A 12,934-nucleotide genomic window follows, 5' to 3' on the forward strand; every position below is an offset into this window, starting at 1 on the left:
AAGGATTCTATAAAGGTATCTAATCATTGACGGCCCGACTGGAGTGATCTGCCAGGGTGAGAGTGACCTTGCAAGATAGAGTCTTCTGACACGGGAAAGAATGATACACGGGTGTTAACTCTGACCTAACCCTTGGAGCTACCTCAGCCTCAAAGTCAACCGTAACGACAAGTCAAAAGTGCAACCGGTGAAGGCCTAATTTGCCTACGAGACCACCGCGTGACAGACTCGCAAGGTTACGTGTCTTCTGCTTCATAAAGCCAACCATCAAGCGTTCTCCCTGTGAACATGGCTTGTGAAGTCTGCCATCTCCTGATGCGGCACAAGTCTGCATAGCATCGTCAACAAGGGAGAACTCCGGAATGACTTCATCCCCAAGCGTTCAACAAACTACCACCGTGCCAACTGAGAGCTCTGGCTCGACATAGTCAACACGCAAGATGCGTACCTCCCTCTTTCTCGCCGGCTTCCTAGCCACCCTCTCCGTCATCGCCACCCCAGTCGCCCCTAACCCAACCCACCTCAACACCGTCGAAACAGAGCACCTCAAACAAGATCTCGAGGTCCCCGACCTCGGAAGCGGAGGGTCCTTAATGGCAGAGCCTCACCTCACCACGGACGAGCACCCGTGGATGAGGAGCAAGGAGGAGCCCCCCAAGAAACCGACCCGCTCCAGACCGAAGCCTAAGAAGAAGAAGGGGAAGAAGATCAGACACACATACAAGATAGTCTATCCGGACCCGGGCTGGCACTACCCAATCCATAACCCGCTCATGCCACACAAACACAAGCCGCACAAGAAGAAGAAGAAGGCAAACAAACCACCAGCGCCGCCGAAGCCGTGGCCGACGCGATATCCGAGTTTTGAAGAGTGGATGAATAATCCCGATGCGCCACCCCACTGAAAGAAGGCCGAGGAGAGAGAGAGAGACGGATGCGGAGAGAGTCGATGATGAGTAGATGTCAAATTTGCTCACCGAGGACGACGGAGGTTTTATCTCTCAGTATATGTAATGAAGGGCGGGTGAAGGTCAATCATTTCTCAGACGAGGAGGGAGCCAAGCATGTACCCAGCTAGAAGCCATCATGTAGTCCTGGAGTATTTTGATCTACCACATCGTCTACTAAGACAACGTCAGCCAGTCTGGCTACTCAGACACGGCGAATGGAGACGATATTGCGGTTCTCCGGTGCCGAGACATCGTAATCGGTTCGAATTGATCCAAGCCAAGAGATATTATCGAAGGATCCGAAGTATCTGAAACAGGTCTACTCAGTGACCGACTTTCTCTTGTATGGTCCTGACCAGCACCTAACCCAACAACAATGTCGTATTTGGTCAAATGACTACCTTGCTGAAAACACACAGGGGAAACTTCTACGACATTCCGATTGTATCATCGTTGACATCTTTGTAACGTCTTCCACGCACTGTCTCTGCCAGCTATCAGTCATCTCCATCGGAAAGCCCGAATCATCACGGCTACAACGAAGCTAGCCTCGAGTAATGGAGAGCAGGAAATTTGGCAGCACAATCAAAGAGATTCAAGGGAAATTCCTCAAAAAAAAAAAACTCCCCATATGAGCCTACCAATCCTTGGCCCTGCTCAAGTCACTTCAAAAAAAGATCAAGGTATTCGCTGGCCAAAAAGATAGGGGGGAAACATTCTCAAGGCATCGACAGTATACGAACACTGAATAAACCGTGACGAAGGGCATCTATGTTACTACGTTACTTGTCGATCGCCCCAGCAGGAAATTTCTCGACGCCACTATAAACGTATTCTAGGTGTCCCCGTTTGTATCGTAAAACCATTGAGGGAGAGTAAATTCTTAACCTCAGACCCAAGCTTGACCATGGCTTGATAAGGGGTGCCGTAGTACAGGCACTGGTGCTTGACGTCAAATAGAGCAAAGATCCCCTAGATGGTGTACAGAATACCAGCCTAGAGCAGATCTCAATCGCCCTTCTCCGTGATCAGTCTCACCCACCAGATCCATATACCACATCGAATAACCGCCAGCTCGAGAAAAACATCCGCAGACCAAGGAGTCGTTCTCAGTGCGAGCCTTCAAACAACCACATGCCGCAGAACCCCCTAACCGAGGGCGAGAGAAAACGCTACACACACAAGGCTAGCGAGTCAGTTGCCCAACTCGAGATCGACTTCGAATTGAATCTCTGCGATCTGTTCCTAACCGTCGGCGATGGAGTACCATAATTAGGTTGTCCAGATACCTCACCATGCCCACGAGGAAGCCACGGCAATATCTCTGCGTCTGCCGCTGCAGCAACTAGAGAGACTTGCACTGTAATCGAGGATTTGGTTCATGATTCTGTTAGTTGGCTTCTGGAGGCATTGACCCGCAACTCGGCTCCTTTCAAAACTACGTACGTGCTAGAATGATCAACTGGCACAGGCCCGGAATACTTGGAAAGAGCTGAGGAGCCCTTCTACATCACTATCAGCTCTCATGGGAGACTGGACTTGATGATTCATGCCGATTAGATGTGTCTCTTCGAAAAGAAAAAACATTGCCAATGGAAGGATGATCATCAACGACATGACGCCTGTCCACTTGGCGTGACGTCAACTAATTGACTCTGAACTCCACACTCGCTCCTTTCTCAAGCTACAATATATATACATAGCCATTACACCGCCAGGACCCGAGAGCCGTAAGGAGTCTTCATTCAGCTGGGGGGTTTCTTTCATCGTATCGCAGGTAGGAACAAAACACGCAGAGATATTTGGCAGAACACAAAGTGAAGTCCCCAAAAGAGCCACATACGCACAGATCGATAGCGCAAAAGTCCAGACACTGGAGGGCACCTGTTGCGTACCTCTGTCAGGTATGCAACAAGTTGCCACAGAGGAAACAATTTACATAGAATTGATCTCTGCATGCTACAAAAGGAGTAAAAGAAGGTGGCTGATCAGGATACTGATCAGTACCAAATGCTTACACGTCGCTATCGGCGGATTCACCGTAGATTCCTACAAGCTCCGTCATCTACACAAACAAAGATATCAACACAAAGTTTCGGAAACAAAAAGCAAGGAACCGCCTCGACCTCGTCCTCGAACACCTCATCGCCAGTCCCCAACAACCACTGGCTCGCCTGCGATGAACAGCGCCAAAAGTTCAGGCAAGCTTACCGGAAGCTAATCAGTATGATTCATTTACTCCAAAAAACTCTTCCTCTCGAAAACTTCCAAAACAGACCACCAAATATCCAAGAGTCTAACAAACGCATGAAAAGCAGCCAACTTGGACAATGGGCAGTCAATCGGGGAGCGGAACTATAGCAATATCCGGGAACACACCAACAACCTAAACTCTTGAACCCGCTCTCTACTGCAGAGAAGAACCTTCGCGGCGTCGATTTAAACTCCCACGCAGTGGCAATACCTAGATGATGGCCGCTTCTTTGGTGTAGGGGAAGTCTAAAACCCGGCCATCATATCTTACCACCGCGTGACTCCTTCCAACATAAGGCGATGATAACAACCTAGAGCAGGTCGGAAAATAAGAATCGCTTACACCAACGCAAATCAGCAAAAGTCAAAGATCAAGCACATCCTCAAACACCACCTGATTGTCATTCGGATGAAGCATGTTGAAGGAAGGTATGTCTGAATGCCCCGCAGTGACGAGCGTCTGGCGGGGTCGGAGACCAGTAGCGAGGGCCTAGCTTGAGACCCTCCTTACTGTGGACTTCTTCCAGAGCTGTCATCCAATGACCCGGCGTTGTGGCAGAGTGGTCTAATGCGCATGACTAGAAATCATGTTCCTTCGGGAGCGTCTGTTCGAATCAGGCCAACGTCGATAATCTTTTTTACCAGCTCCGCAAAGAGCTTTTGGCAACCTTTTTGGCATCCGTGAGACGCCGATGACGCTCTCGCCCTAGGAACGACTCACTGCGCGCAAAGTGCAGTATACGGGCGGCCTGCAACGTAACGACGAGAGAGAGGATCAGCCTGTCACGGTCGCAGGTTCGAAGATCTGAAATGTGTCCCGCACGTTTTGGAAATAGACAGGGGTGATGCCAGCGTGCCGCTCAACAGAAACGTGTAACTCTGGACTGAACGGAGAGGCGAGACGGCATCAGGCTGTGTCCATGTTCCGACGTCTCGAGTCGAGGGGTTAGCGCTCGGAGCGAGGAGTAGTTAGACCTTGAGCCGGCTGACTCGATTTCATCTCGACATCTCGTTTGGAGGCGTTGCTGTGTACGCCAAGCCACGGACTCAATGCGTGACTTTCTCTTTACAGACGTCTTGCTGTTGGCCTGCCTTTCCTTGGGAAGGTCTGCTCAGTTCTAGCAGACACTCGGTTGATGGCGGAAAGGGGGGGGAAAGCGATATCTGAGCGATAGGCGGACTGATTGGAGATCCTCATCAGCGAGCTACCAACAGACAGGCTGGCGATGAGTGATAATAGACAGGCCGCGCCGCTGACAGCATTAGTCGGTGTGGCCACCTGAAAGCCGCATTCCCGACGACATGTTCCCGCGCGCGCTGCACTCAATAGGGGGTTCCTGCGGAAACGAGCTAAAGTGTCACGCGAGCTCTCCAAGATTTCTAGAAGGATGTGACGATTAAAGGGCCTCGGATCGTGTCGCGTCGCGCCTTGGATTTGGTAATCGACGGTGGTGTATTTAGCACGCCCGTTCGGCGCTATATTCATACTCTGGTACGAGGCCGCTGAGATTAGAAAATGCGGCCTACTTCCAAGACCGGCGGTTTTGATCTCGTGTGATAGCAATTGGGCCGAATATGAGTTATTGGACGCAGTAAGTCCCGCTTGACCAGATCTGAGACGATCCAAATGACGAGCAGTTCAAGAGCGGGCCTTTGGTAAGTGGCCAAGTGCGATTTCAATGCCAGTGTCATCTCCCGCACGGCGTCTAAGAAGGCTCCACGAGGGGCAGAACTCGGAGCCGTCGATAATGGCAGGCCTCATTTGCCGCCGAAGATCTGTCAGATGACGGTGAGGGGCCCCCAAAGGTACTGAGATGAACCTCCACCGTGACCAGCAACGTTCTTGATTGCCCAGCCCCGTGCGTCTTGATTTGATGCTGTCGATGCTCGACAATCTGGAATTTGGCCAGAGGAAATAGCACTGAGGTCGATGATCAACCAGTAAGCAGACAGGGAGCCTCTTTTGGGACGAGGTGGAACCAGGTCAGGGGTGGGCGAACTGGGTGGGTGGTCAGACCAGAAAGTCCAGACCAGTGAGTTCGTTGGATGGTGAACCAGAGATTTCAGTCTCGTTCACTGCCCGCCGTAACTACGAAGAGCTCCATGCGGCATCTGGAGCTACCTACGCAGCTGGAGCACAAGAGCTCTGTGGCGCTGAACCATTGTATCGCCAAGGCTCGAGAGGAAAAGTCACATTCTGTAGTACGGTTTGGCCCTCAGGCGTAGGGCAGCAGGGCGCCAGGAAGTGAGCAGAGCGCGTTAGAGAATCCGAAGCGTTAGTGCAAACTTGTGCAACTGCCAACGCGGCTTGGAGCTGCAGCTAAATTGCGGTGTGATGGGCGATTCCCTGAAGAAGAAAAAAGGTACGGAGCAGCATAGCAAGGCGAGCCGCGAGTGCATGGGAAAGCCGGTAACCTGCTGCAGACCCTCCCCCGAGACCCCGTCTGGCGACCAATATTGGCTCCGTTCAACCCCGGGTCCAAATGCTCTGCATTTTCTGGAGCCTGGACCGAGCAGCGGCGGAGAATAGTGTCCACTTCACCCACTGGATGCCGCTTGGCGGTTGGTTCAACGGGCGCGGGTGCATGGGCATTGGAGTCGCTGTCGCAGTATTCGGCGGGGATTGCTCAATGCCGATAACTCTCCATACAATGCGGCCACATTCCATGCTACACAATGCCTAGTTGTGGGCGCCGTGTTTCTTCGGGCATCCGGTGCTGGAACTTTGCAAATCGAACAGCGCAGCCTGATTGCACCGGGCCTCTTATTAGCAGAGATGACGTGAACCAGAGTTTTCACGTTTGGGGGCTCCAATGACACGCGTCTGAGCATGGAGGGTTCAGCGATGACTTGTGAGTCTCCACGACGACTGAGACGATTAAAGGAGGCTGATATAGTCCAAGGCCGAGCGACAGCAACGTCGCTAAAGGTTGATGACGATATTTGGGCTTTGATCGTTCGCCTTCGCCGGTGCAAAAGGCCCGTGGTTTGATATGTGACAGCTTGGCGGTTGAGTAGAGGCGGGTGATGACAGCCTGACTGACAGTCATGACAGCGAACCGCCGTTTTGGCAACAGAGCGTGACGGACGTGATGGATGAACGAGCGCAAAGCAACTGACGATGATAGAGGGCGAGCTTGAGATCAGGTCCCTGGACCTCTGGAGTAGCGTCGAAGATCGAGGGTTCCTAGCGTGAGCTTGTCAATGGCACCAAGTTCCAAGCACGAGGCGAAGGCAGGTGGATGGAAGCCGCCAAAAGCGCAGACAATGACCAACAGAGTTGCGGGCCGATATGGTTCGCACTTTACAGTCAGGTTGCATCTTGCAGTTGCAGTGAAGACCAGTCAGCAGTGCCAGTTGCGGTCAAATTTTGCAGGTCCTTCCTCTCGAGGGCACATAGTGGAGTCAAGAAACCTCCCACGTCGGGAAAGATCCACCATGTCTTCTGCTCCTGCTCTTGTTGCTTAATTCATAGGAGGAAAGACCAAGGTGGTGGTGATTGCCCGTGGTGACTAAGACGAATGGACCGGACCTTAATAACAGCGGAGTGGGATTGCCCGGCCATTATTACCTATTGCTGGCTCTTAAGGTCCGTTTAGCCAGGGGGGAGCGAAGCCACTAGCAACGATAGGCTTCTGGAGGGCAGTGGAGGCCACGAGGCCCCACCGTCTTATCCTGCAAGGTACCCGGCCCTCCAATTCACTGGCTGCAGGTACGAGCCTGGAAAGCGCAAGTGCAGCACTGAGGTGGTGACTGCCCTGCAAATAGAAGAGCAAAGTTGGAGCGGGAAGGAACTGACCCGGGTGTGTATCCCGCGTGAGGCGACAGAATGAGAGAAAGAGCGAGAGAATAACCAAAAGGTTACATTCATGATTCTCCAATTGTGACTGGTCAGTCGAGGAAACAGGGCGCGTTACGTTAGGTTCTACAATAGTTGAAAGGAACGACAGAATTCACAAAAGAAAAAAAAAAGAAAAAAAGGAGGGTTCGATTGCAAGGCCAGAACGCAGCGAACTCTTTTGGGCGATGCCGTTCGTGTTGATTAAAATTTGACAGAGATGAATAGAACCATATTAGGACGAGGTCGTATTCGTCGCCAATTCGAGCCGGTCGGGAACTTGGTAAATTCCGCAAATGCTTCCTTCTCCTTTCTTTTTTCGTCACTGGCAAGTCAACAACGCTGCATTTGCTTCTACATTTTCTTGCAACGGTTCAACCGTCATCGGTTCCGGGTCTCCCACATCGCTCCCACTTCATCCCGGACGGCATCATTCATATTTAAAATCATACCTTCGCCGGATTCCGAAAAAGCATATTCATGCTGAGTTGCATCAGTCTCTAAATATGGACTGGATATAGAGGGATGAGTGGGCTTATTGCGCGACTAGTTTAGGTGCGGATAGTAGCTCCAAGTATGGATGCCATGTTTCCTGTAGCATCCCGCACCTTAGATAATTAGGGGACTCCGAGGCAGGTATCACCATGATTGCGGCCTCACCTGAGGTGTGCGTCCATACGTACCTTACCTAATGACAAATATATGCACTCATAAGAATAAGGGTTTGAACAATTCTCCGACCAACCCTCAGCTTGAGTGAGCGACGAGGGATGAGGCATGCTCGCATGCGGCAGAACAGCGCCTTTTGTCCATCCGCCGCTGCCCTTCATTGTTGCTTGTAGATTGCTGGGAAGAGGACCTGAAACGAGTGAACACTGGGGAAGGCGGTCATCATCCTCCCCATGTGGCATCGCTGCCCATCGCCTGCATCGCATACCTTGGTCTTGCCTTGTTCTTCTTCCCTCAGAATGCGGTAGCACTGGGGACAAGTCACTTCAGGAATCCATACCCTACAGAGTACTCCATAGGTGGTTCCAATCACCACAGTCAGAGTTGATTACTCCTCCCCGATGTGGACAAGACAAAAACTGTAGAATGCAGGTGAGAGAGAATCGAGAAAGGATGATTGCCTCTGCAGGGTAAAAACGCCGTGGTTTGCTGATCCACCCCGCGCCGTCCCAGGTCCCTTTCCTCACCTCTTCATCTATGACAATTTATCTGGTAGACTGGTCTGCGTCTAAGGAGCATCTCTTGAACCCTTCATCACAGTCCAAAACCGATGCAAGCGGCATGCCATCGGACATTGGACCCTTGGCCCGTCTCCTCTCATTCTACCTTATGATTATATCCCTTCTATGACCGTCCCTCTGTCGCAGGTGAACAAGTCTGCTCCTTGCGTAATCCCACTGTCACGATTGATCCTCGACATGGACCAGTCGACTAAAGCCTAAACAACGGGCAAGGACTGTAAATCCTCGCAAATCCCTCGATGATGTGTTTGCTGTGCCCCTCCTCGTCTCGTCTCGTCTCTCCATGTCCTCCTCCAGGCACACATCACATCACATCACATCACCTCACCTGTGTATTCGTCTCAGTCTCAGTCGCACTCAAGGAGTCAAGGTGGTAGAACTACAGTCTTTCCGACACTTCTCCATCACATAGAACCTCTTTCTACCTTACGGATACCTTACAGTCCTCGGATAGGTGTCTCTGTGTGTGTGTTCTCTCCGCCCCTCCTCCCCATTCGGACCCAGCTCTATCCTTTGCGCACAGAGAGATGCACCATGCAAACACCCCAGATCCCTGCTTGATGCTCGTCAACCGCCAGGCCCAACCTGGTATGAGCCGGACAAGGCCGCCAGGGGTTGCTCGACAGCCACTGTCTGTGCTTCTCTCTGACCACCCACACCACGAACAGGGGTCGCCTCTCTTTACTGGCCCTGAGACGCTCAAGGACGTCTCCTTTGCTTCCCAAATCCACCAAATGTCCCGACACCCTCTTCCCAACTCCGAGACGTGAGACGCAACATCTCTTCCCCAAGCGACTCATACTCAGACCAGCTTATCCCGTCCCGCTTCCGTCTCTTACCATTACAACAGCAATAGCACACACAGTCTTTCACACCCTCGAGAGTCGACTTTGCACTTACTTGGAGCTCGTGTTTCTTCACAGGTGCGCTGGTCCCAAAACACGCTCCTACACTGCATCCTTGACAGCAACCAAGATCCCGGGACTCGTGCGACTCTGCAGAAGCGCTCCGCCTCCAAAAAGAAAGACCTTCAGACACCGCTTGGTCACACGCTCACTCTCACCATCGCTCACGGTTTACCCATACACCGCTCACACCCGCGCCTGGGAGTTCGCCTGCAAACTGCAACGGGGGGTTCCAGTCGTCCACCACCCCGTCACAGTAAATCCACATAGTTTCCGATCTTCAGCTGGAAACAAGGCGCGATCGTGCGTCCCACCACCATTAAACTTCCAGGGACAACGTCAGTTCACGTCACTGCCGCCCTTTTTTTCGTTTTCTAGAAACACTCAAGAGCCGTCTTGCCCCCGTTGCCCCGTCCGCTGCCCTCATTCTTCCGCCACATCCGCATTTGGATTGCAGACTGCGCCTACGGAAATCAGCTTGATGCGGCCTCAAATGCGCATGGGAGTACAGACGATATACCTCTAGTGAAAATCGGAGAGCTTGGTCGTCTTTGCAAGAAGGACAACAGGATCACCAGCCACAATGGCCTTACCAAGGGAGTCGAGCTTTATGCCGGCTATCAAATGCTCGTCATGCGGTCTCGATGTGGAAATCTCCATGATGGGCGAGCACATCTGCGGCGGCCCAGGAGCAGAGCGTAAGCTATTCACATTCACTCAAATCTACTACCGGATGAGTCAAACTCACACCATATACAGCATCGGCGCCGCCAGATCGTCCAGACAGCCTAGGATCATATGATCAGCCGCCGCCGTTGGACAACAAGTACGGACGCATGGCACCTCCAACACTAGACACCAGTGCCGCCAGTATGCCGATAAACTCATCTTCACTCCTCAAGCGTAGTTAGCTAACAAGAATAGATCTCCCATATTCGCGACAGGGTCAATTAACACCTATAAGCACATCGACTGGTTCAATTAGCATCTCACCCAAAACTCCAAACAGCCAGGCTATGGGCCGAAACGACGACTATTTCCAACCGCAAATCGCAAACGACTACAACTCGAACCAGCAATCTCGACGACCTGGAGGATACGGGGCTTTCGACGATGGTGACGACTTCGGATCTGAACAGACGTACCCGGGCGAACAAAAGAAGCAAGCGCCCAGTCTTCTTCAGCGTATGAACACGATCGCACCAGGGCCTTTCGAGATGGGCAGGAGAGCGGGAGGTCGAGGAGCAACAAAGAACGCATTCGCCCCATCGAAACAGGACTCTTTGACCCCGGATGAAAACATGACAAACGACCGGCCACTGACTTCAGCATCCAGCAACTCCTTCATGTCTTCTGGAAGCAGCAACGCTGGTGGGATTGCGCCACCAAGACTACCAAGAAAGAATGGTTATGGAGGATTCGGACCGCCAGGAACAACCCCAGACGATATTGAACCTGAAGCCTACGTTAGCCGCGCAGGTACTTTCCCGCGACCTAGCGAACCCATCGAGCCGCCTCTGAGAACGCCTTCAGCACCTCCCACTCGATCTGACAGACTTCGAGGACAGCCGAGCGGCGGAGAGCATGAGAGGAAGATTTCCATGGGGCCTGACACTTCAAGAGCACCACCACCGAGAACAAGTCTTCTGCGCCCGACAACAGCTGGAAGGGACGGCGTGCCACAGGTGGATCTGGCGAGCGAGTTTGGTTCATCGAACCCGTATCACACTCCCTCCGCTTCTACGTCGTCCGGGGCGTCCATGTTCAGCCATGGTCGTCAGGCCAGTTCTCAGAGCAGCTCACAGTCTAGCCCGGCGAATCCGCGAGGACGTCGAAATCCCTCCGATGTGACCAATTTCGACAACTTGATGAACGACATCGAGTCTTCCATGGAGGCGATGAAATCCCCCGGTATGCCGCCACCATCCCAGAAACCCCTGACGAACCCATACTCGAGCCGCCGCGCACCGCCATCTGTGGATCTTCGAGATGATCCAGCTGTTCAAGGAGGCAGACCCCGTGCGAGATCACCACTTGCGACACCCGACTACGACCGTCGCAACCCCATGGACCGTAACCCCATGGAACGTTACGATCAAAAACATGGTCGCCAAGCCAGCGATCAGCGCAGCGTTTCGTCTCCGCCCCGCAACCGGCCCTCGCGAGGAAACTGCAAGTCTTGCGGCGATGCCATTACCGGCAAGAGCATTTCATCCTCAGACGGCCGTCTCACCGGACGCTACCACAAGGCTTGCTTCGTCTGCACCACCTGTCTCGAGCCCTTCTCTTCAGCGGAATTTTACGTTCTCAACGACAAGCCTTACTGCGGTAACCATTATCACAAGCTCAATGGCAGCTTGTGTGGGTCCTGCAGACGCGGCATCGAGGGTCAGTACCTGGAAGACGAAGAACGTATCAAGTACCACGTCGGTTGCTTCCGCTGCGGCGACTGCGGAATGTCGCTATCCAACGGCTACTTCGAAGTCAACGGCAGATCGTACTGTGAAAAGGACGCCTGGCGCCGCATGCAACCGCCGCCTCGCATGGTCAACGAAGAGCGACGAGGACGCTCCCCCGGTGGCCTCGGTGTTCCCGGACAAGGTGGCCGACGTCCCAGTAACGGACAGTCCGGCATGAGACCACCAATCGGTCTCCCTCGCGGGCAGAGAATGGGCCCCGGGGCCGGACTCGCCCCGCCTATGCCGCCTACTATGAACAAGCGCATGACAAGACTCGGAATGATGTAAATCACCAGGAATGCCACACGAATCCTTTCCGACTACATATTCGCTTCGTCGTATATGAATCATCATTTACAATGCATTTTAATACCCCACGACCCGCTCACGACCACGACAAAAACCTCATCTCAACCCGCTACATACACTTCATTTTTTTGCCATCTAGAGTTTTATATACCCAGTCCTTTGTGGACTCTGTTGATACCTGCATCGGACGACGCACTTATCTTGTCTTCGTTTTGAGCATGAGCTTATGGAAGTTCTTTAGGAAGGAAAGCCATTGCAGCATTGGAGACATTCCAATTACGTGGCAAAGGAGCAGAGGAAGAAGACCTTGCAGGTGACGGGGTGCACACGAGTGCTTGTACATAGCTAGCCGTCGAAAGAGGCTCGCCGGTTTAGAGACCACAACCCGTAGCAAGTCAAACAAACAAGATCAACCTTGAGTCAACATTCTTACCCCATATGCTAAAGTTGTATTCCTTGTGCATATTCCAGAGTCCAATCGACTGTATACCATTTCCTCCTGCTCCTGGAGCGAAACCTTGGTGATGTCAACTTATGCTTATGCTAAATGCTCCGTGAATGAGATTTGGTTAACTAGCTCTCGACCTATCTCGCATGCTTCACCTCTGGTTCCATCCCCTCTAGCAATGTCATCAACTACAATATTGACTGCGACTCCTAGTCTCTACAACAAAGAGACAGCCCAAGGGAGTGCGGGACAATCAATCTCGGCCGTCTGGCGGCGTTGATGCTGGGAACCTTGTCAACACTCCTTAGGTACATGATCGAGACGTTAAGGGATAGGGAGATCTCAATGCCAATTTGATGAATGGATCTCGAAGAGAGAGCATGTTCTCATGTGGACAATTCACTAGAAGCAAAATCGGTTGAACACAATGTTCGAATACAAGGCGCGTCTCACAGAAAGTTCGATACATCCGTCGGGACATTCCACACTTGCCTGGGAGAGGTCATTTGTATATAAAAAAAA

At 52.3% G+C, this 12,934-nt stretch overlaps 2 protein-coding genes and 1 non-coding gene across 3 annotated transcripts; all 3 read left to right on the forward strand.

Moving 5' to 3' along the window:
* Positions 1-440: 440 nt before the first annotated feature.
* BDP55DRAFT_726230 (uncharacterized protein) lies at positions 441-905 on the forward strand (the record flags this gene model as incomplete). Its single annotated transcript, XM_060579121.1, has 1 exon — positions 441-905. The coding sequence occupies one exon, from the start codon at positions 441-443 to the stop codon at positions 903-905; it is 465 nt and encodes a 154-aa protein (XP_060432562.1).
* A 2,844-nt stretch (positions 906-3,749) lies between these two features.
* BDP55DRAFT_t104 lies at positions 3,750-3,831 on the forward strand. The gene has a single exon. It is a non-coding gene; the product is annotated as a tRNA-Ser (tRNA).
* Positions 3,832-9,463: 5,632 nt separating this feature from the next.
* On the forward strand, positions 9,464-12,399 carry BDP55DRAFT_32970 (LIM domain-containing protein). Its single transcript, XM_060566835.1, has 3 exons — positions 9,464-9,894; positions 9,956-10,066; positions 10,121-12,399. The coding sequence occupies exons 1-3, from the start codon at positions 9,780-9,782 to the stop codon at positions 11,941-11,943; spliced, it is 2,049 nt and encodes a 682-aa protein (XP_060432563.1). The 5' UTR covers positions 9,464-9,779; the 3' UTR covers positions 11,944-12,399.
* The last annotated feature ends 535 nt before the right edge of the window (positions 12,400-12,934 follow it).

Source organism: Colletotrichum godetiae (genome assembly GCF_030913485.1).
Source record: "Colletotrichum godetiae strain CBS 193.32 chromosome Unknown BDP55scaffold_10, whole genome shotgun sequence".
Lineage (NCBI taxonomy): Eukaryota > Fungi > Ascomycota > Sordariomycetes > Glomerellales > Glomerellaceae > Colletotrichum > Colletotrichum godetiae.

Excerpts from the sequence above, each read along its gene's own strand:
- BDP55DRAFT_32970 (XM_060566835.1), top strand. The coding sequence starts at position 9,780 with ATGGCCTTACCAAGGGAGTCGAGCTTTATGCCGGCTATCAAATGCTCG. Across the intron at positions 9,895-9,955 it reads CGGCGGCCCAGGAGCAGAGC|CATCGGCGCCGCCAGATCGT; the intron begins GTAAGCTATTCA and ends CACCATATACAG. Across the intron at positions 10,067-10,120 it reads ACTAGACACCAGTGCCGCCA|ATCTCCCATATTCGCGACAG; the intron begins GTATGCCGATAA and ends TAACAAGAATAG.